The sequence below is a fragment of the Anopheles coluzzii genome, chromosome X, assembly GCF_943734685.1.
Source record: "Anopheles coluzzii chromosome X, AcolN3, whole genome shotgun sequence".
Lineage (NCBI taxonomy): Eukaryota > Metazoa > Arthropoda > Insecta > Diptera > Culicidae > Anopheles > Anopheles coluzzii.
The window spans coordinates 4,321,694-4,343,850 of record NC_064669.1 but is presented as its reverse complement, the minus strand read 5'-3'; the positions used below and the strand labels follow the sequence as shown (position 1 = coordinate 4,343,850).

Below are 22,157 nucleotides of genomic sequence, written 5' to 3'. Positions count from 1 at the left end.
TCGAGAACAGATTAGGCGCCACTCATTATCTCATCCTACAGCCTTTAAAGGTCTTTTTAGATGATTCTGCAGGACTGTTTATGCAGCGTCAGCGACATCTTACGGACCGTCAGCGAACGTTACTTCAACAGCACTGGGAACAGCACTGCCGAACGAATGGCAACGGTAAGCCCCACGGGTATGTGCTGTACAGTGCTCCCAGGTGCTGCACACTGCGATTACGTGAACCAATCGCCAATGGCACGCTTAACTGGCAGCAAGCAGCTGGGGCAGCGGGAACTGGGCCTGCAGCAAATCACTACCTAAAACCAACCTCCAATGTGTGTGAATACGATTATGGATTATGCTTCCCAATCCAGCTATTTAGTTACCGTTAGTGCCGCACCGCAACGGAGGAGTGCGTGGAGAAGGTAGCAGATAGCAGGGAGGAAGCGAAAGGACGGTGCCCGTTCCGCGAAACAGGCCGCGAAACGGCGACGAACCTGCCTCTTCCGCTCTAATGGAGGACGCTCGGGACACTCTGCGAGGAGTCGGCGGCGGCGGCGGCGGCGGTGTGTGTGTGCTGGCACTACCCTAAATAGGATTATGCAAACACTGGCGAATTGCGCGAAGGCATCGCGCGCGCTCGAAACCGGCCTGCCTGCCTGTCTTGCCTGGCAGTCCCTTCCCGCGACGTTGCTCGGCCGAAGAGCTCGGGTCCGGCACGGTCCTGCGTGTGCGCCCGCGCTCAGTTCGATCCCGAAGATAGGCCCGATAGTACGTCGCCAAGGCACTGCTGTGCTTACCTGCGCCCTTGTGCATGGTTGTGGGTGTCCCCGGTGGTGGTGGTGGTGGTAGTGGTGTCTGTCCCGCAATCCGGTCGACAACGCGGATGGATCTCGCACCGCCCGTAATCGCTGTGCAGTGTCTTTCCGGGGCTGTGGCCATCGTACGGAAGTGTCCCGCGGTTGTGATTGCCGATCTCGAGATCAGTGCGCCAGTGAGACAGCAGCCGTGCTAGAATTTGCTGTGCGTACCCTGATCCCCCCCCCCTCACCCCTGAAAAAAAAAAACTCGAGCAATTAGTTAGTGCCCCATTTGTGGAGCGGACCACCCGCCCGAAGTGCAGCCAGTCGGTCGCAAACGGGGGAACGGGGAAAAAAGAGGAATTACATCAGGGTCGCAGCTTTCCACGAACGGCTAGCACAATGAAGCCCAAACCGCGACGGTGGTACCGCTGGTAGGAGGTGGGCTAGTTGAGGGTGGTGGTGGCGGTGGTGGTGACGCGAGTGAAGGCGCGCAGCTGTGAAACGAGGCTTCAGAGTGGACGACTCTGCAAGGTTGTTTATAGTCACACATAGGGCAGGCTAAAAATCGATGATGATTAGTGCCGGAAAGGGGGTACGGGAAGACTGATACTGATAGAGAACGGCAGAAGAAGAAGAAGAAGAAGAAGGAGACCAACACAGCTATAGTGTCACCTCGCGCACACACACACACACATATCCACATTATACCACAATCATTACTATCGCAGAATAGCGCTGGGTGCGTCTGTTGTGCGTCGTTCCGAGTGTGCTTGGGTGGCTGTGCCTAGCCTCCTCTTCAAAAATTGCGCGACAAGATCCCGGACCGGATCACGACGGGGGTGACGAAAGCCTGGAGCCTGGTAGTGGTGGTGGGGGTCGCGGTGGTGTTGGTGGTGGTGGTCGTGGTGCCTGACCAGCAGGACGGATCGATTGAGCGCGGCAAAGGGAAGCGACGGACGGCGATGGCGAGCAGGGCAGCGGTGGTGCTCGGTTTGGTACTGGCCAGCCTGCGACCGCTGGCAGTGGAGGGAAAAATTTACAGGTAAGTGCGTTTCACAGGTTCCACGCGAGCTGGTGGTCGAATTGTGTCGCGGCGGTGACTTGTAGTGATTGCGGCAGAGCCGCAGTGGCCTGTTCATTTGGTGGCGAGCAAACAGAAGGCACTAATCGGACTGGAAGTAGGTCAGCTGCGCAGTTGACATGCGATATGAAGATATGTGATATGTGCCTTGCTGGATAGCAGTAAGCAGATTGCAAGGATAGCATCCTTGGAAGGGGTGAAGTGATCAGTCTGCATCTCCAATAAAGCCTAAAATCACCTCAATCAACCAAGAAGCTCAACTCGATGCAATCAAACTCCGACATATCCGACATGTCCAGCAATCAGATACATCTGGATGTGCTAAACATTTCTTCCAGTAGTGCTGAACAGAGGGGTTTTGTTGCTCATTTTTTCGTTCCAGAAACTACTCCGACATCGGCGAACTGTCCAAGAATCATGCCAGCCTGTCGCTGTCCGATATACTGCCAACACACCAGAAAACATACGACAAAAACCGTGCACCTAAGCTGCTAGGTCAACCGACAGTCGTCTACTTCCATGTCACTGTCCTATCGATCGACTCCATCAACGAGGAGTCCATGGTAAGCGGCATTACCACTACCACTACTACTGTTGCCATGTGTTGCAGCATAATGCTTCCTGCTCGGGTCTTTGCTTTATTTTGCTCACGACCACTTCCTCTCCTTGTTTCTCTCTTTGCTTCTCTCTCTCTCTCTCTCTCTCTCTCTCTCTCTTCTGCTATGTGTCATAGACGTACGTGGCGGACATCTTTTTGGCACAAAGCTGGCGCGATCCGCGCCTACGGCTACCAGAAAACATGAGCGAAGAGTACCGGATACTGGACGTCGACTGGCTGCACAGCATCTGGCGGCCGGACTGCTTCTTCAAGAACGCCAAAAAGGTGACGTTTCACGAGATGAGCATACCGAACCACTACCTCTGGCTGTACCACGACAAGACGCTGCTGTACATGTCCAAGCTGACGCTCGTCCTGTCCTGTGCGATGAAGTTCGAGTCGTACCCGCACGACACGCAGATCTGCTCGATGATGATCGAAAGTTGTAAGTATGGGCAGTACCAGGGGAAGGGATGCAGGGTTGTATGGAAGAAGTTACAAAGGAAGAAGTTGGCGGAAGAGTTGCCCGAGGTTTGGTTTTTTGGTGGTTTTGGGCCCCGTGGAATCCGTGGAAGCGTGTAGCTGAATGTCGTGCAGGCGGAGCATTTGGAGGTGAGAGATCTGGCTTTGGAATGTAAGGTGTTGTGTGTTATTAGTAGATACTGCTATGAATACTTCAGCTCCAGCAATCCCTATCGGTAGTGTTACTGTACCCGGCTGGTAAGAGTTGTTCGGTAGCTTGCTAGACAATTTCGCAAACGTTCTACGCTCTGCCTCCAAAACCTGGGGACGACCTCCAATAGTCCGTTTTTATTCGCAACGATGTACCAGGTATGCATTCTACAAGCTCAGGTGTGCAGGCAGAGTTCTACACCGCAACGCATCTATTTTGTTTTTGTTGTAGCCAGTGCCCAATCAACGATTCAGCCGCCTCAGCTCGATCAGAAACATCATCACCGAGTAGCTTGTCTTCAGCATGCTGGCGAACGTTTGCCACGACACCTCGACGATGTCGCTGCCGCGCAAGGACAGGCTGCGCTGCGTCGCGAGCAGTATGATGCTGAGGGTGGTCCGGAACTCGCGCAAGGCAGCCGGCTGCTCCCTCCCGTACTGCAGCCAGTCGGACCATTTATCGTTGTACAGCGTCCAGCCGATCCGCTTGTTCTAACGTGGGAATGGGAAAGGAGATAAAGAAAGAAAGGGTCACACACAGGATTTGATAGGCGTCCATCGTCGTGCTAGGTACGCACCGTTGCCTGCAGGTCTTCAACGAGCTTGCAGCAGTAGTACCACTCGAAGACGAGCAGCACTGAGAAGATTGACACGCAGACCGACACAAAGTTGAGCCCGTAGTACGAGATGAAGAAGGTGTCGATGGCGAGCGAGAGCAGCGCGGTGTAGTACTGCACAGTGATGGAGAAGCTGTGCACCCGGTTCACCTCCCGCACCTGTCTGGGGAAAGCAAAATGGTTGTAGCGCGAGTTTATCGCCAAATCTCCACTCGCGCAACGTACTTCAGGACCACACAATGCTCGCGGACGCAACTGCCCAGCTCGCGGTTGAACTGCTGCCAGAGGAGTGGCGACTCCTGCGCACCGGCAGCCTGAACGTGGCGCTCCACTCGCTCCAGCAGCCCGTCAAACGCAAATTCCACCAGCAGCAGCTCGGCGTGCAGCACGGTCAGCATCGTGTGTATGCTGACGAAGGTCGCAATGAACGCGCCGAGCCCGTTGAACGTCATCGGGCGCATGATGAGGTGCAGCGTCCAGGTGAGCGGCCGGTTCGTCGCCAGCAGGTAGTCCGGCATGCGGAATATCTCCTGCCAGTGCAGACCGCTCGCCTCGTACACGACGAAGTTGAGCACACCGTACACCATCAGCGCCAGCATCAGCACGTTGTTGGTGCGGAAGGCCTGCTGCCGCAGTGCGTGCGCTCGCGGGTGGCCCCGCAGAAACCGCTGCTCGTTGAGGTGGCGCTGGATCGGCTGCAGCTGGGCGTAGCTGCGAAGTAGCAGCATGTACCGCGCCACTATGCTGGTGAGGGCGAACTGGCCGCACAGCAGGCTGATGGCGAGCGGCTTGTTGTGCTCGATGTACGCCACCGCCCAGGTACGCCACAGCCAGATGATGGCCTGCGTCGGCAGCAGCAGCTGGTAGAGCAGAAAGAGGGCGCGCAGCCAGAGCCGTTCAGTTTGCAGCTGCACACCTGCGTCGGTTGGGGTGAGTGAAGAAGAATTGAATGTGAAGACACGCAGCAGGCTGGGAAGGCGAACGGGCTAACCGTGCAGGATGAACTGGTACTTGAGCAGCACGAAGAAGTCACTGTCCAGCTGGAGGTCCAGAATGGGGGACAGCTTCTGACGGACGTACTTCCAGAGCGTCATCTTCTTGTTGACGGACGGCACCGAGCGGCGTCCTTGCACTACTGACGCAGCGGCAGTGCCATTGCTGAGATCTTATATCGGGAAGACCTCCCCCCCCCCCAGACTTGTGGAGGATTAATAATGCAGGGTAGCAAAGTTTTTGGAAGAAAAGTTGAGCGCAGCTAATGTCCTTAATTGTAGGGCTTTCGAGTTTGTTTGTATACTTCATGATACAATGTGTTCAAACATGGCGAAGAAAGTTTCTTTTCACAGCGATTAGATATGTTTAGAAAAAAAAAAGTTTGTTGCTAGGTTCTTCCAGAAGATCTACCAGTACATTATTTCGAGTCGCTACTCAATACAGTCCAATGTACATTCTGGCATAGTAACTTCCAGGGACGGTTGCGGTTGAGGTGTTGGTGTTAGAATTGAAGAGAAACTATGTTATTAATTATTCAATTCTATTACTCATCAATTAAAAGCTCGCACGTACGCTGCTGCGAGTCTCATTCCCCTTCATTAGTATGGAAGATTTTGACAGCGAAGAAGTACTCTCGCCTCGTTCAGCGTGATTTATGGACCTGCCTCTCGCCCAAGGTCCTGGTAATGATGGTCAATCTAGGACATGATTTTTATGAAGCAACCGTGGCTCGTTGCTGCATTTGACAACACACGCGCCTGGCTCGCAATGAATATTCAATTCGGAGCGTAGGATAAAAACAAAACTATAGGGACAAGATAAATCAACGCGACATTTTGCTTGCCATTGATCGATGGATGGACGGGTGCTGGGCACTGGGATGAAGGTGAAAATGTTTTGCTTGCGACTCATTTCCTTCTATATGCCCGATCACCATCAGCGGTTTTCACCCGGCAAGCAGTCTTTGCAATAAAGTCTTTAATTTATAATGCAACCGAGCGCGATGAGAGCGAAGCGAATCGATCCCAGGCAAGGCAATTAATTGGCCCGCCCGCGCGCGAACCGACTGCTTTTTAATTGTCAGGCAAATGGGCCACGGGTGTGCGCCGGAAAGGAGGCGCGCTTGACTAATGCAGTCGTAAAAGTGTTAGCAAGTGGGACGGTGTACCGCGAAGATGGATTCATTTCCTGCCCGCTTAAGTACCCTGTGTGGATGAGTAGGTTTGATTCTTTGTTGCTGCCATGCCACGGCGGTCCAACTGTGGCACACACACACACACACACATGGGTAAACGGATTCGCGTCTGGTTGTTTGATTTATTAAAATTAATAAACGTACTTCCAGCCGGCCAAGGAAGACCACTGGTGCATTTGATGCTAGCAGATGGTTTTTTTTAATGCGCTGGAATGTAACCTTGGCAAAGGGCTGCCCGGAATGTGCGTCCGAGTGGCTAGGCGTCGGAGGGGGGGGGGGGGGGGCATTTTGGGAAACAAAGTTACAGCCGTAAATTCGTGCAAAATAGCGGCATTGCGGCCCTGTCTAGACGGGGCTGAAGTGCACTCAAATGCAATAGTTAAAGATTGGTGCCGTGACCAGGATGTGAGTAGCGACAAATCGTGCACCGAAAGCGTATCACATTCATTCGGGCGGAGTGAAGCTTAGCAAACTAGCAGCCAGCATTTGCTACTGTTACCGTTGATGGGGGCGTCCAGCACGACGCACTGATCGCGAAGTGTTCGGTGCTCGGTGATGACAGTGGCACGATTTTGGCGTTTTGCGTCTTACGCATCCAACCCGCAGCAGCGGTAGCGGCATTAGCGATGGGTTTTTTTTTTGCGATTTGTTGATGGTGGTCACGCACCTGCCACGGTGACCTGATTCGCCTGCCGAGCGGGATGTGGGCAAGGATGGCCACCACAAACGGCCGTCGTTGGTGGTTTTGGGGTGGTTGACGCAAATGTTTTAATGAAGGACCTTGCCCAGGCGCGAGCGGAAGATTTAAAGGCATGGCGGCGAGTCGTGACGGTGAAGCTGCTAGTCTTAAAAAGCTGGAGTTTGATGGTATAGGTTTAGTTGACGTGTGGTGTGTTCGTAGGAAACCACGAAGCCAATAAAATTTAAACTCGATCTGCAATAACACAATAAAACTGTATAAAAAGTAAGGATGTATAAAAACTAAATACGAGATATTGTAATAATAAAAAAAAACAAAAATAAAGTATATTGTTGAAAAACGGGCAATGAATACAGTAAAGATTGGAAATAAAATGCATTTTGTACAGTGGGGGAAATTAGGTTAAGCGTACCTTTAATTGTCAGCCAATTTGGTGTTTGGTTGAACACCCTACACCTTCAGAATTGCATGAATATACACTTCAGATTAAAACTTTACAATTGTAACACTTAAACGTAAACTTAATATAACGGTAACACTGTAATTGTTGCTATGCTAATGACATAACTATTTTTATCATATAGAACACATATTTCCTCAAAACGTAAGCACAACTCATTGAACAAAGACAAAATTAAATCTACTGTTTGATTGTTTCAACTAACTTTGATTGATTTATTGCGCGCTTCAAGGCAGTAATGACTGTTTAAGATGCATTTTTATTACGTCTATACACAATAAACTGTCCGTTAGACTGATGAATGTTAACTGGTATGACTTGTAAAAAAAGGATTTATCCTACTTATGCCTTAATACCATACTTATGTCTTAATAAGCCAGGCATTGGTGCATTAGTTCCCGAACGGATCGTATGTCAACGCTAATTAAGCCGAATACAAATAGTTTACACTGGAACTACCAAGCGTTTTATGCGTTTATTACAAAAATGCTAGCAAATGTTTAATAAAACATTTCAATGAGCTGAACTTAGTTTTAACGTATGTTGAATAGTATTTCGTAGTATACTTAAATCAATTGTACACTTCAACCATACAAATTTATTGATTATTTTGTATCATTTGATTCAATGGTCAAACAGGATTTTGAAACTAAATTTGCTAAAAGCGTACATTATGTTAGCGCACTGCATACCTTCAGGCGCTTATCATGCCCATCGTGCGGCAAGCGTTACTTGTACCGTGTTTTTTACAACTGTTTTTGTGCTTCGTTAACACAATTAATTGTTTCATTGTTCAACTTCATTTCTGAGGATAATAATAATTGCAACGGCAAGGGACGCTTTACGCTGTTTCAAGCTCACACAAAATAAGGAAACAAATGATGTAATAACTATCGCCTTCTTCTTGTGAAACGCGTGATTTAGCTATTAAACTTTCGAAACAAAGACTTGTTAATGCCACCCGTCCATTTTTTCCGTACTACAACCTGTGCTGGTCGGTAAATTATTGAGCGTCGTAAATATAATTTACAGTACGTACCCAAACTTTACAGTGTAGAACCGTCCCGCTGCTGCACTGCTGCCGTGAGTCCAGCCAAGATGGAGGGGAAGCTGCATCGAACTCCCTCCATCGCGCAGCGCCCGAACCAATCACAGCCAATCGGACGCGGGGAACGCAGCACCAAGCACGGTTCGTGCCGGGTGAGCGCCTACCGAGCAGACCAATCCGGGAGAAGTCGTCCGCCGATGTGTCGCCGCGATTCGGCACGGAGTGGTCGCGCACAGCCATCGCCGGCCGCTCGCTCTCTCGCTCGCACTCTCTTTGATATTTTCACACACACTCTCTCTCTCTCTCTGTCGCTTGCATTTCGATGCAGTCGCAGCCGAATGAAAATCCCTCACCTCCCCTCCCTAAGGGACACTCATTTTCCTTTATCTGGCGGATGCGAGGCGTGCATCTCGCTTTCCCACGCAGCGCGTCCCGGTCGCTCACGCTCTCGCATCGCGCCGTTTGCGCACGCCGTGATTGCGCCGCTGCGAGTGCCGCTGCGAGTGCCGGCCGGTTGCCAAGAGCGAAGGATACGGGTGGGATGTCGCACCGCTCGGCAGTTCAGTTCAATCTGTGTCCGACGACGGTGCGGTTCGTAGCGGTGAAGCCGTGAAACCGTGTTTTTCGACTGCTTTGGTGGCGTACTGGCTACTTCCTATGCGCCTTGGTGCACCCATCCGGCCACCTTTCCTCGCTGTTATACGTGTGTGTGTGCGTGCGCGCGTGTGTGTGTGGTGCGAGAAGGCTTGTTTGTGCAGTGCAGCAACAGTGTCTGCAAACCGGTGACGTTACAGCAAAAAGGAAGTCCTTAATTCGTTGGAATCGCTCGATTCCTTCTCCGCGTGTTGCTCGAGCGTGAGTGTGCGTGCATTGTGGGCGTGTGTGTGTGTGTGCATTGTGTTTGTTTTGGTTAGTTGTACCGTCTGTGGTGTTGTTTTTCGCATAGAATCGGTTCAGATCGTTTGGCTGCAGAGCGTGCAGACTAGCTCTGCAAGAACCTCTACAATCAACACGACGCTACGCTACTATCAACAGATCAGTTGGGGGACATTGATTGGGGGGGGTGGGAAGCGTCTTTTAGCCCGGTGGTACGGAGCATCGGGAAGACCCGAATGCCGTCGGCGGGGTCTCTTGAGATGTGCTCGAGATATCCGATCTCAGCGGGCGACGTCTGACGTACATACTTCTAGCCAGTTTAGATTGCATATGGCTGCCATTGCAAGAATACGCCTCCCCCCCCGCCAGTAAAAGCAGGAAAGCGAACGAGACTTTTGAATAATATATGCCGAGACGTCAGGAAATTGATGGTGTCCAGGCCTAGGTCACTGGGCAACCTTCGCCAGCAAGCGCTAGGCTTTGGTTGGCGTCGGTAGCCTCCAGCAGCTTTTGGCTCTTGTCCAGGCCTGCACCAGCCGTAGAAGCTGCTGCCCATCTATCGTAGGCTTTTTGTTTTTTTGTTTGTTTCCGTCTCTTTAGCTCCAGCTCCAACTCCCCCATCTCCTCCCCCTCCCCCCCAAACGAGGGCGGCGTCCGAGTGGAGTTCCGCGTGCAGCGCCCCACGCGGCAAGGGGACGTATCCGCGTGTCTGTGCCCTTCTCCGTGTGTTTCCGTGTGTGTGTGTGTGAGTGCGTGTGTGTGTGAAAATGCAACCAGCAACGGCCGCCCTGCTCTTGACACTAGCGCTCGCCGGTGAGGCGTGGGCCGCCCACCGCAACCAGTACCTGCGCAGCTTCCCGGTCCACTCGGTGAACGATCCGTGCTACGACGAGGACCGCCCGCGCCGCTGCATGCCGGACTTTGTGAACGCCGCGTTCGGCGTACCGATCGAGGCGTCCTCGACCTGCGGCCAGGGCAAACCGGCCCGCTTCTGCGATCTGCGCGACCCGTCGGACGGGCAGCCGCCGGGCGGGTCGCCCGGGGGCCGCTCGGGCCCGCTCGAGTCGACCTGCGAGATCTGCGACGAGATGGACGCGACGAAGCGCTACCCGGCGCTCGCCCTCACCGACGTGCACAACTCGAACAACGTGACCTGCTGGCGGTCCGAGCCGCGGTCCGGCACGGTCGACGCCGGCCCAGACAACGTGACGCTGACGCTGTCGCTCGGCAAGAAGTTCGAGCTGACGTACGTCAGCCTCATGTTCTGCCCGCACGCGATCCGGCCCGACTCGATGGCGATCTACAAGAGTGCGGACTACGGCAAGAACTGGCTGCCGTTCCAGTTCTACTCCTCCCAGTGCCGGAAGCTGTACGGCCGGCCGACCAAGGCGACGATCTCGCCGAGCAACGAGCAGGAGGCGCGCTGCGTCGACCACAACCGCTACAGCGTGGACGGCGTGCAGGGGTCGCGCATCGCGTTCAGCACGCTCGAGGGCCGCCCGTCCGCGCCCGACTTTGACAACTCGGTCATCCTGCAGGACTGGGTGACGGCGACCGACATTCGCGTCATCTTCCACCGGCTGCAGCCGGCTAGTGGCAGTGGCGGTGGTGGCGGCGGTGGTTCCGCCTCGCACGCCAAATCGCAATCAACCGAGCTGCTCGGGGGCGGCAAGTTCGGCGGCCTGCCGAAGAAGGCGTCCGATTTTCTGCTGCACGGCGGCGGCGGTGGGCGCGATAGCCCGGTCGGGTCGGGCGTGTTTACGTACGCACTGTCCGACTTTGCCGTCGGCGGCCGGTGCAAGTGCAACGGGCACGCGTCCCGGTGCGTGAAGGGCGCGGACGGGAAGCTCGAGTGCGACTGCAAGCACAACACGGCCGGCCGGGACTGCGAGCGCTGCAAGCCGTTCTACTTCGATCGGCCGTGGGGCCGCGGCACCATGCGGGACGCGAACGAATGCAAAGGTAGGTGCAAGCGCTAAGAAGAAAAAAAAAAGCAATAAAAATGGGGGAGTGGGGAGTGGGGAGTGGGGGGGGGGGGGTGGAAACAAAGGGAAAAAAACGGGAGTCTGAGCTAGCTCGGTACAGCCGACGGACAAAAGGCCTTACACAACAAGGCTCACTGTACGGCGGCTGCTTCGGTTGGCCGTGGGAGAGCAAAGTTTCAATTTCTCCTTGAAGGCACCTATACCCTGCCATGCTGTTTTTTTTGGAGATGTCAGGAAGAAGAACAAAACAAAAAAACAAAAAAACAACAAACCCCTGCGCTCACCTTTCTGGCAGGTTGAACTTTGCCGGAATGTCACGTTGCGCTGCTCGGGAAAGATGAATTTTGTTTGCTTCTTGCCTTACCTTTTGCAACCGTAAAGGACACACACACACACAAACACTGAATGCACCGAAGTTGCGATAACGAAAAGGGAGTAAGAGGAAGGGGTAGAAGAAGAAAAGAGAAGCCCAAAAACACAGCACAAAGAAGCGTAGACGTCGGACGCGAGCTTACAGGACGCGGCAACCTGCGGGCGAAATGGGCGAAAAAAGTTCGTCGTCTACTTTCAGGGTTTTCTTCTTCTTCCTCTTCTTCTTTTTTGGAAGTCGCCTGTTTGGCACACCCTGTCCTAGGATAAATATTTATGGTTTGGTGTGTTATTTTCCTCTTTTGAGCAGCCCGTTCTGTTTTCCCACCACGGCCCCCGGCGGAGGACCTATTTCGCCCCGTGCAGTTCTGCAGCAGTGCCGAGCAGCAGCCCGAGTGGCAGCGACGATATGACTCTTCATCATCATAGAACTTGATTATTTCCACACTCTCTCTATCTCTGCCTCGTTGAGCGTAATTGAAAGTAAGACGCATCGCTTGGAGTTGGAGATTTCCTGAAGTTGTTGTTTTTTCGCCCCCACTGGACATCAAAACTTTGAGAGAACCTGCGACAGCTCTACCTGCTGAAGCGTTGCTGAGATAAACATCCATCCCAACACACACACACACACACACACGCTGACTTTACAGTAATCGATATGATCCTAACAAAAAAAAAAACCTTGGCGAAGAAGTCCAGCACACTGGCTGCCAGAAATCGATGCTCTAGCGGGCCGGAATAAATGGGCTGATACCGGTACGTGTCCCGGGATCACTTGCGGTCCCATTGTGTCTGTGATTTCGCTGCCTTACCCCGTAACCCGCTGCGTCCGCCATGTGTTCCGGGTTTTGCCTCTCTCACACAAACACACACACACACACACTGTCACTTCCGGCCAGCGCTCGACCCAATAAAAACGGGACAGGAACAGCAGGCAGGAAGGCTGTGTTGTTTTTTGCAGCCCCTTTTATCCCGAAATGAACCAACGAAACGCAACAAAAAAAAAGGAAAAGGGATTAATGTCCTCAGCAGCAGTCGGCTCTACTGCGGCTCTGACCATTGCGGCTGGGTGTGTCGGCGTGGGTGGCCACAACAGGCAGGGAGTCGACCCTGCCGACAGCTCCGTCCACACGCGTGCACGGATGGGCTGCACGTGATGGGCAGAAAACCCCCGTTGGCCCCTAACTCCCGTTCCCGTTTTGCATTCCCGTTCGCCCTGTCGCAGCACTTTGGGATGCTGCGAGATAGAGGTTTTAGTGGTGGCGTGAGTTTATAGTAGCTAGTTTGGTGTTTGGAGCTGAGCTACTTGTTGACGGTAGCACACTAATTGCTGACAGTTTGACAGACAGGATGGACTACTGCTCACTGTGGTTACTCTCAGTGCGAGTACGTCATTGTTGCAACATTCAGTTGACATTACTTCTAACTCTCAGCAATCATAGTTGAGACAACATATGTTTGTCTGTTCAGTGCAAAATGGGAACTTTTTGCACAATTCAGAAAAACACACACACACACACACACACACACACACGCACACAAGGTTTACCGCACTGTGTTTGTTGCAGAAGCGCACTCATCCTCTCAGGCCCCTTGAGGCTGCCAAGATGGATGTGTTTTGTTTTGCAGTGCAGGGAAGGGAAACAACAAAAAAAAACCCCTCCCTTCCTACTTTTCTGCTTGTGGGTATTGCTGGCTTCATTTCTATTTTGCCGTGTGTGTGTGTGTGTGTGTGTGTGTGCTTCCTCCCTGCGCTCGGTGCTGCTCCCCGGTCTCACTGCTCAACACGCGCATCGGCCCAGGGCACGAACGCTTCCCGGTAATCCCGCGTAAGCCACCGGGTCCTTGAGCTGGTGCCCGGGGGCTGCAACAGGGCTGCATCTGCCTCAAGAGAGGACGCTCCCTCCCTCCGTTTCTCTCTCTCTCTCTCTTTATCTCTCCATCTCTTTCTGCCGCTTTCTTTTGTCCTCCTGTGGCGGGGTGATGTCTTTATCGTCCGAGCCACGGGTTTTTGCAGATTAGAGATATCCTTGTTGTATTTCCACAGCCACGCAGATCGGGCATTGGGTTTGATTTTTCGTGGTCCTCGAGTCCATCTCTGCGTGTGTGTGTGCGCGTGTTTTCAGCTTATTTGTTTCACTGGGTAACCCAACCAGTCAATAGCCTAGCGTGTGCGTTTGCTCTCACTGCCGTTCCCTCGTTCGTTCGGGGTTTCGGTTCTCTCGACAGGGTGAAAAAAAAACCATCCAGCACAAGGGACCGCAGCTGTTTCTACCGACTCGTGGCTCGTTGGCTCGTTTGCTTCGGCGCTCGGAGAAATTGAGGAAGCCATTCGGGCTTAATGGGCTGCATTTATATTCATTAACCTTAGCTGCGTTGCAAAGGATGGAGCGCAGCTCTCTCCCCCCCCGTACAAACCGGTGCCGGTGTAGTGCATCCTGCCGGCAGGCTCTCCCGCTGGGTGGAGCGCATGGTGCGAAGAATTCGAATGCTTACCTCAGGCTCTTCTTTTTTCGTTTTCAATGTGCAAATGGGGAAGGGTGTTTGGGTCGTTTCTCTCCTGGCCAGAATCTTGCACCCTAACGACTCTCCACTTGTCACTTGTCTCCACTTGGCGGGCAGACGTCCCGGGAAGGTTGTGTCGATGCATGGGTAAAGGTCACCACTCTGCCGCTCCCTGTGGGAAGCGATATCGGTGAACTTTGAGGAAGGAATGGTCGAGGCTCAACTTTTATTGGATGTAGTGCGGAAGGTACGGCTTACCCTTTAACTACCTTGATTTGTGGTCATTTCGGCTCCGACTCCGATTCCGAGCTGTCAAAGTGCTATGGTAGCTGGGTCTAATGAAGTGCCTTTCCGTTTCCCCCCCTTTCATTGCCACGAGTGCCCAACTTCCGTCCTGGAGGAGTGGTTCAAGTGGTTCGATTCGCCCAAAAAAATAGGGTCGTCTCGGCACAGCGAGCGCTGAAGTAGGCAATCCGAGCGGCACACGTGAAGTGGTCGCTTTGTTGCGAGCTACTCAGGCCTAATCGGAACAAATCTGCAAATGCGTTCCAATGCAGGAAAGTATCGCCGAAATCTTTCTTTGTTTGCAGGCCCGACTGCTCGTTCTGCTGCGTACTTCATTACGGAAATTCAATTGAACGGTGCCCTTGTGCACAGTGATTTAGGGGTTAGTTTGCTCTGCTGCTCTTGCAGCTCATTGATATTCGAGATGCAGACGTATCTGCGCTGTTTGTCCAGTGTGGCACCGTGCGATGGCCCATGGTTCGGGTTTGCTGCGTAGTGTCGAGAAATCTGTGTAAATCTATGACCCCCTCCCAAAAGGTGAAGAATACACCTCACCCAGATTAGATAACGGGCTGATAACTAGGGAGGGGAAGGAGTCATCCAACAACACCTATCGATGCCGGAAGTATTTGACTGAGTCATTCGGAAATCGGCCCCCCCCCCTTGCGGAAGGAGAGGGCGTGCATCACACGCCACAACGGAGTGAAATGAATGATTTCTGTTCAAGTGAATGTGCCTCTTTTTTTTGGTCGAAAGCAAAACCTGGTGACACCGGTAGATAAGAGGTCCGTGCAGTGTAAACAGACTAGGCTTCCAACTAGACGAGCGTGTTCGTGAGAATGGAGGGGGGGGGGGGGAATCTTGCGTCAACGCGGCCTCGGCAAACACGGCAAAACCGACTGCTTACGACAGGCGAGGCTTCGCGCGTTGGAGCTGATCCACCACCGTAGAAACCACGACCACGACCGCCAACTGCCGGCGCCCCAGGTCGGGCAAAACTTACATGCAAAACTTTTCGTATTAAATCTCACATTCACAGGGCGGGCAGCCTCCGCGTCTGTTGCGCATAGTTGGCTCTCCTTCTTTCTCTCCCTCTCTCTCTATTTCCCTCGAATAGAAGAGAGCACCTATTTCCCTCCCTCTGGGCTTCCTTCAAGGGTTTCACCTTGCTGTTTCTATCTTCTTACGGCCGTCTTGCCGGTGCGCCTGTCTGACATACGCACTCGCAGGTTGATGATGAGGTTCTAAGCGCGCTCACTGCCAGCACGCTTCCAATCTTTGCCACGGTGGGAAAACGGGAGGACATATTGAGAAATTAAAAATGTTGGGAAACATAATTTCAGTACATTTTGGTACCCAATTGGTGGAGTTTTTGCATTTTGTTTGCTTTTTTTTTAGTTTTTTTTAGTTTTTTTAGTTTTTTTTTTATAGAGACTTTGAGCCGATTGGCCCCATTAGCTATTTTATAGGGTTTCCCACGATTTATTGGTCAGTTCCCATGATTTTTTGGTGGGTTCCCATCAATTTTTGGTGGGTTCCCATAGATTGTTGGTTCGTTACCATAATTTATTGCTATTTTCCAATTTGATATCAATACAATTGGACCAACAAATTCTGGGAAACGGCAAAAAAAATTGAGGGAACGCACCAAAAATTGATGAGATTTAGCCAATAAATCGTGCGAAACCCTGTAATTTCTGGAGTCGACCTTCAAGGTTTGAAATGCAAAATGTTGTGTTTTGCTTTTAGAGTTGAATACTTGCAGTTCAAGAGTCTAAAGGCTACATTTTGCGGCTACATGTTTTACTTAAAGTGCAGTATCAAATCAAACACTTGAATTACTTGAATTACTCCAAAAAATAATACGTAGAAGAAATTATGGATGATTAAATTCAAGTCGATAGGAATACATTTTTAAAATGATTTTGTTTGATTTTCATTTGCAAAACGCTGTAGCTGCCGAAGGGTCCACGGTGTTTGTATTACAACACTTGTTTTGAATAAAAAGTAGAGCCTCATCCATAAAATACGTCTTCTTAATATAACCGTTTTATGTTTTTATGTTTGAAAGGTTATTACAATCGTTGTTGAAAAATTGTGTCCCTAACTCATCTGTTTTTGTCTCTTTTTGACAGTGTGTTACTGTTTTCGCCATTTAGGCACCTTTTTTAGGAATTGTGTCAAACATCTTGTCAAACATCACGCATTTTTGGCTCGTTGTCATAAATTTGCGTCTATACGGCAGTTATGACCGAATGGTAATCGCTTTGTTAACAAAAGATTAGTTTAAAATTAGTCAGTATTAGTAACACAATTATTCATTACATTGGTAGAACTAAATTGATTAGGATTGTTATGCTTGTCTATAAAATGTTCACAGCGTTTTAAAAAGTGCAGTTTGAAAAATGACGCAAATACAAATTGAATTGTTTTTTTTTTGTTTGTGACGGAAAACATGAATTACGTCCAGCGCTTGCCCGCTGTGCAGCGTTGCACAAAACCGCAGAATCGCGCGAATGTCCCCCGGTCGGTGTGCCGTCTGCTCGCGCGCTCGCAGGCATTCTTGCGGCCGGCAACTTCTGCCTTTGCTGGGCCGTTATTTACACTTTTCCCCACACATTAACATTAATAATGCTTGTTCGGTTGCCCGGAAAGCGGACCTCCATTCCGTGAAGCAGACATTGAAAAAAAAAAAGATACGAAACGTGTGACCGCGGAATGAACGTAAACCTGCGCCAAAAAGGATAGCTCCCCGTCAGTAATAAATTGCACCTTGACGACGCACGAAACAGTAAAGTATAGAGGAGGCAGAGGAAGAAAAAAGAAAAACAAACCCTCCGCTTCAGGAAAAAAAGAAAAAAAAGAAAAAAAAACAATGCGATACAAAATTCCGCAAATTTTAGCATAATTTTGTTCGAATCGCTTCTCTTTTTGTTTTACTTTGTTTTTGCTCCGCACTCCGCGCGGTGATGTATGGCAGGGGGCTGTTTCTCGGGCTGTTTGTTTTGGAAGGGGGGTTTCCCCCCCCCCCCCCCCTCAGAATGAGGCTGCTGTGGCTGCTGCTGCTTAAAGGTTGCTCCTAATTAAACACCTTGTGCTATGGCCCGAAACCCGAACCAAAGTTTGGCCCGATTTTTGGGAGGGGAAGCGAGCGCGCGCACCCCGAATGAAGCTGTGTCATGAATAATCAGGTGAAAATAATTAATTGCTAACCCGAAAAGATGGAGCAAAAGAAGCACACAGAGAGAGAGAGAGAGAGAGATGAACAGGCAGAGGGAGACCGAAATGCACATCGGACGCAAGTTTTGGCAAATTTTAACTTTTCACCACCGAAAGCTTTTGTTGCAAGATGTGTTTAACTTTCGATGCTAGATAAAACATGCTTTCGGCACTGGTGCCCGGAAGAATCTTCACATCATGGGACATCATGGGACAGCTTGGTGCCCCTTCCCAGCACCCCAAAAAGTCAACCGCTGGGCAGGCACTTGCTTGGCGGAGATATGATTTACTGCTTCCAGCAAACAAAACTTATGGCACTGCTCCCGGATGACGCACGGCCCACCGTGGGCCCTACCTGGTTCACCCCGGGCGCAAGGAAGCGGCTGTGTCCGGGTGAGAGTGTACCACCCGCGGGAGTAGCGGGCGCTGACTGACAGTTAAATTAGATCCCGAGGGCGGCTCGAGGGCCCCGCGGGTCCGCTTCTGTTCGACAGGCGATGTCCGAGCGAGCGATCGGGACCAGCGATAATCAAGCCCGGTGAGAAAGCGCGGGGAGGGACACTGCGGGGAGCTTAAGCCGGACATTTGCGTGACCTCGTAAAGCATGCCATCCCCCCCTCCCCCCTCCACGAGACAGTTTATCGACGATTGAGATGATACCCGATACCCCGCATGGCCGGCGGGCGACCAGATTTCGGCAGATCGCTGGAGCGCGCGGCTGTCAAACCGGGCAGAAAACCGTCGGAGCAGGGATGCTCGCAGCAGGGAACATGATACCGGCCGCCGGGGCCGGAGGAAGCGGAGGAAACGCGCTCAAAATGTGGGGGGGGGGGGAGGGAAGGCACAATGGGCGGGCTTAGCCGGGGCGATCGGCGCGACTAAATGTGCCAGCAAAGCGATCGTGTCTCGGCACGGGGCCTCTGCTGATGGGTGTGTTTGCCGGATCTAATTTGGGGCACCGAAACTCACCTCGGGAGAGTTTCTCTGTCACAAACGAGCGAGAGAAGGGGGGGGGGGGGTGGGGGAGGGGGGTACGGTATGGACCACAAGCAGAGATGTTGGAAGATTTGCGGTACAATTAAAATGGACCGAATAGCACCTTCCTGCGCCATCATCGTTCGCGTGCTTCGCGCAGGCCGGTAGCGGTGGGGGGGGGGGGGCAAGGAGAGCCAGGGGTGGGGGGGAGGGGGTGCAAGATTTTCTGGACGACAAGTTTGCATAGTGATGTGTGTGTGTGTGTTTTTTGTGGCATTTTTTGCCCGCTTCGCTGTCCTCTTATGGCAAGTTATCGCGAACTCCAAAAATCCCAAATTCCCAATTTCCACTGGAAGGTGGCGGGGCTTCCCGAACGTCGCTTCCCACCGCGCCTGATATGCATCGAAAATTGAGCCAGGTAATGCTGGAATGACGGGCGTTGAGCCAAACGTCGCCACACGCGCGAGTGAGATCTGCACAGGGAGGGAAGTCATTGGGAAAAAGGCAGAAACAACCCGGGCGGAGGATGTTTATAAATGCTCGGTGGGATAGTGTTACGTCGTTCCAGTGTGTATGGGTGGAAGGGAGCAACGCAAAACCGTTTGACCGTTTGCCTAATTGGATTTGATTTAACGAGCTCGCAGGCTGGCAGGCGTCTTCAAATTTGCTTTGAATTTCGAGTTTTCGCGCATTCGGAGCATCGAAGCGAGGGGCAAACCAGCCGGGCAGCTAAGGTTTTGCGACACAGGAGAGGCACAATAAACGGCTAAACGGCCAAAAACGGGGGAAAAGGAAGAAAAGAAGACGCAACCTGCCGCAAGAATGTGGAGGCCAGCGGTGTCAGAATGCCTGCCCCTAATGAAGTCGCCCGTGTCCGGCGTCGTCCAGGTGATATATATCTCGCCGTGAAGCTAGAATCTATTGGAATCCGATTCGATTTTCAGGCCGTTAATTGGCAGGATTGTGCCAGCGGACCAGCAGCGAACGAGCTGGCATTGAATGTGCGTGTGTGCCTACGGTTAATCTATCATCGTTCTGTGCCGATGCTAAATTGGAATTGGTGGGCCCGTTTCCCACGGCGGTTAAATGGTAGTTTTTTTTTTGCTCGATACCTGCTAACAGTCACTAGCCAAAACACCCCAAAACACGCACACACCACTTTGATTGACGTGTGTGGAAAGGGGGGGGGGGACAAGGGACAAGGTTTATTTGTTTAAAATCTGGCCGCACGACCAGCCGAAGAAACCGGGCTCCTGTGCGGTATTGGTCGTGGAAGCAAAGAAGAAGAAGAAAAAAAAGCCAAGCAATTAAAATACAGCGCGACCAGCGTCAGGCCGCGCGCTCCAGCGCCCATTTGTGTCCAATCAAGCTCGAAGGTTAGCGACACCCGAGCCCTGCCGGGATCTTCTTTCCCCCCCAGCCCTCCTCTCCTGCTTCCACACATAAAAAAGCGGAGGAATTTCAATAAAATTGTGTTTGAAAATATTTAATTTGTAATTAAAATCAATCGAGAAGCGCGCGCGTCGGAATCGAATTTCGCTCCGCTCTCGTTTGTGTGTTTTACGTTGTTTTTTTTTTTTTTTTTACGTTGGTTGTGCTGAGTGAACGCCGAAACGCTCGAGTAGCTCGATATGGATGGTTTTTGGGAAAGCACAGCCCATCCCCACTCCGCAACGCCCGTGCACTTCCGAGCGAGATTTAATTAGCTACTGTCACTTCACATTTGTTCGATGCTTCAGTTGCGCTGGCGGGGCTGGGCGAACGGACGAGCGACAGACGCTGGCGGTTCAGGTGTGGCCGCGGCGTACGACAGCTCAAACTTGACAGTTTCAATATTGCTCCTGGGGGCTGAGCTCCGCAAACCGGCCGGTCGGAAGGAAGGAATGGTGCAGGGAGCAGCGGGCAGCGAGAAATTGAAATAACACGTGTTTTCGTCTGCTGGTTTGTTGGATTTGGTTTTTGTTTGTTTGTTTGCGTTTTAGAGCACATTATTTTGGGGGGTGGCGCTTAAGGTGCCTGCAAACGGTAGCATTATTGGCGGTTGATTCGATCCTCGGAAAATGCTAATTTGCGGCTAACGAAAATGTAAACAAAAGCAGCAACTTTACACAACAAAGGAGAGGTGTGTTGTCTTTGAAATGGATAAGGAGCTTCGAATTGGAACAAAAACGAGCTAAAAACCACACTCAAACTGCTCGACTGCACGCAATGATGCAGCAAGTGTAGTGACGGGTTCTTAGAACAGATTAGAGCCTAATGGAAGCAACATTCCTTCAGCCACGATTTTTTGTTTTATGTGTGTAGATCCTCGATCCTTTCGATGAGCCTCAAATTCATTTCTGTGCTCTGTGCTACACCATCCACTTTGCACTGCTCGTCGAGCAGCAGCTTGTATCTTTTCCCCCATTTTTTATATCTTTATTTTGTTTTTATACCTTGCAAACTAGTAAGAGAGAGAGAGAGAGCAAAAAATTCCTTTCCCAACGATGATTCGGAAAGAAATCGATCGGACTATCATCGCCTATCTGCCCATCTTGGTAGCCCAAAGGCAACCGAAAAAGCGCAAAACCGAGCCACACTCAAAAGCTCCCAAACCACATCAGCCGGCGCTATAGAGCGCGCTCTTTGTTTTTACCTCTGTTGGAGCGTTGGTTGGAGCTAGTTTGCTACTGAGCCTACTGGCAGCAAAACAAGCCTGTGCGCTGCAATGGGCCACTCGTGCACTCGTACACCGAAAGGCCGATTTAATTTAATGGGCGCGAGAAAACGTGCCTATCAAGCAGGCAATTTAACGTTGGCGAGCGATTGCTTGGGTACGGTAGCTGAAGCGGCATTTTGTTTTTCTGATCCTGCCTGTTTCTGATGTAGACTGGACTTGGGTCGTATTTTTTTTTCTTATTGGTTTTTGGTTTGCTACCGTTTCTAGCGCAACGTTTCAAAGGCAGTGGTCGTGTAGCAGGGTGCTTTATCACTGCCGAGTAGTGCGTGTTGTGCGTTGAAAAGAACAAGTGAAAAGACGCTTGCTGGTAGACGGCTACGAGCTGTACTAGGTGTCTGTTGCTATATTTGCACGCTGAAGGGTTTCTCGCCTATACACAAATATTACTATCCTTATAATTGTACAGATAGTCCCCTAGGTACGCTATTAATGTGGACCGAGAAGAAACTGCGTATCCCTACCCAATTGACATTTTCCTGCACGAATAACGGAGAATTCGAGCAAATTCCCTTAAACTGGAGCCTTAAACTTCCCTTAAACTGCACCAGTTTAAGGGAATTTCGAAAAAGTTGTTTTAAAATCAACTGTGATGCTGCTTTTTCGTTGTTTTCTTCTAGAATCACTCGGAAATAATGTTTCCTATCGTTACCGTTGGTAATATAGTCATTTTATACTCAAATAATACCGAATTTTCTAAAAATAACGTCACAAACAAATTGTTTTCGTTTTTCATCAAAAAACAAAGCTATGAATGTGAAATAAGCTCGAGGGCATCGTCCATCAATTGAAGAAAGTTTAATTTACGAACACACCAAATCTTGGCGCTTACAACAGACTTGAACACACACAAATCCACAATTTCAGGCGTATCGAGTACTAATCGAGCAGATATGGAAAAACAATTTCGAGCAAACGTCACTTGGGTAATTTCCGCGTATATCACGAAGTTTCCATCCGAAATTTAGCTAATTTTCATGTGATGTAGCATGGTATGAGTGATTTTATCCACCTTATTGATTATTTGATGTAACTCTGACTGAAGATCACAACTTTGAACCTTTTTGAATGATTT

The 22,157-nt window shown here is 51.0% G+C and overlaps 3 protein-coding genes across 6 annotated transcripts in view; 2 read left to right on the top strand and 1 right to left on the bottom strand.

Annotated features, from left to right (window-relative positions):
* The first annotated feature begins 29 nt into the window (after window positions 1-29).
* Window positions 30-3,467, top strand: LOC120960190 (glycine receptor subunit alpha-4-like). Of its 2 annotated transcripts, XR_005752297.2 has the most exons (4): window positions 30-1,830; window positions 2,252-2,432; window positions 2,603-3,298; window positions 3,372-3,467. XR_005752297.2 is itself a non-coding variant. In XM_040384219.2 (3 exons), the coding sequence occupies exons 1-3, from the start codon at window positions 1,751-1,753 to the stop codon at window positions 3,047-3,049; spliced, it is 708 nt and encodes a 235-aa protein (XP_040240153.2). In that variant the 5' UTR covers window positions 30-1,750; the 3' UTR covers window positions 3,050-3,350. The 2 variants fall into 2 exon arrangements, 1 of the variants encoding a protein (XP_040240153.2); XM_040384219.2 differs by lacking the exon at window positions 3,372-3,467 and having other exon boundaries at window positions 2,603-3,350.
* LOC120957758 (uncharacterized) lies at window positions 3,383-6,853 on the bottom strand. Its single transcript, XM_040380145.2, has 4 exons — window positions 4,748-6,853; window positions 3,982-4,672; window positions 3,718-3,919; window positions 3,383-3,631 (listed from the first exon to the last, which is right to left on the bottom strand). The coding sequence occupies exons 1-4, from the start codon at window positions 4,848-4,850 to the stop codon at window positions 3,383-3,385; spliced, it is 1,245 nt and encodes a 414-aa protein (XP_040236079.2). The 5' UTR covers window positions 4,851-6,853.
* A 1,835-nt stretch (window positions 6,854-8,688) lies between these two features.
* Window positions 8,689-22,157, top strand: part of LOC120951020 (netrin-B-like) — a 58,968-nt gene continuing 45,499 nt past the window's right edge. The window contains exons 1-2 of one of the 3 annotated variants that reach the window (XM_040369513.2): window positions 8,689-9,007; window positions 9,629-10,990. In XM_040369513.2, the coding sequence (XP_040225447.2) occupies window positions 9,796-10,990 (1,195 nt within the window). In that variant the 5' untranslated portion in view covers window positions 8,689-9,007; window positions 9,629-9,795. Of the gene's footprint in view, window positions 9,062-9,628; window positions 10,991-22,157 lie in introns of all 3 variants that reach the window. The other 2 variants (XM_040369522.2, XM_040369499.2) reach the window with 2 other exon arrangements.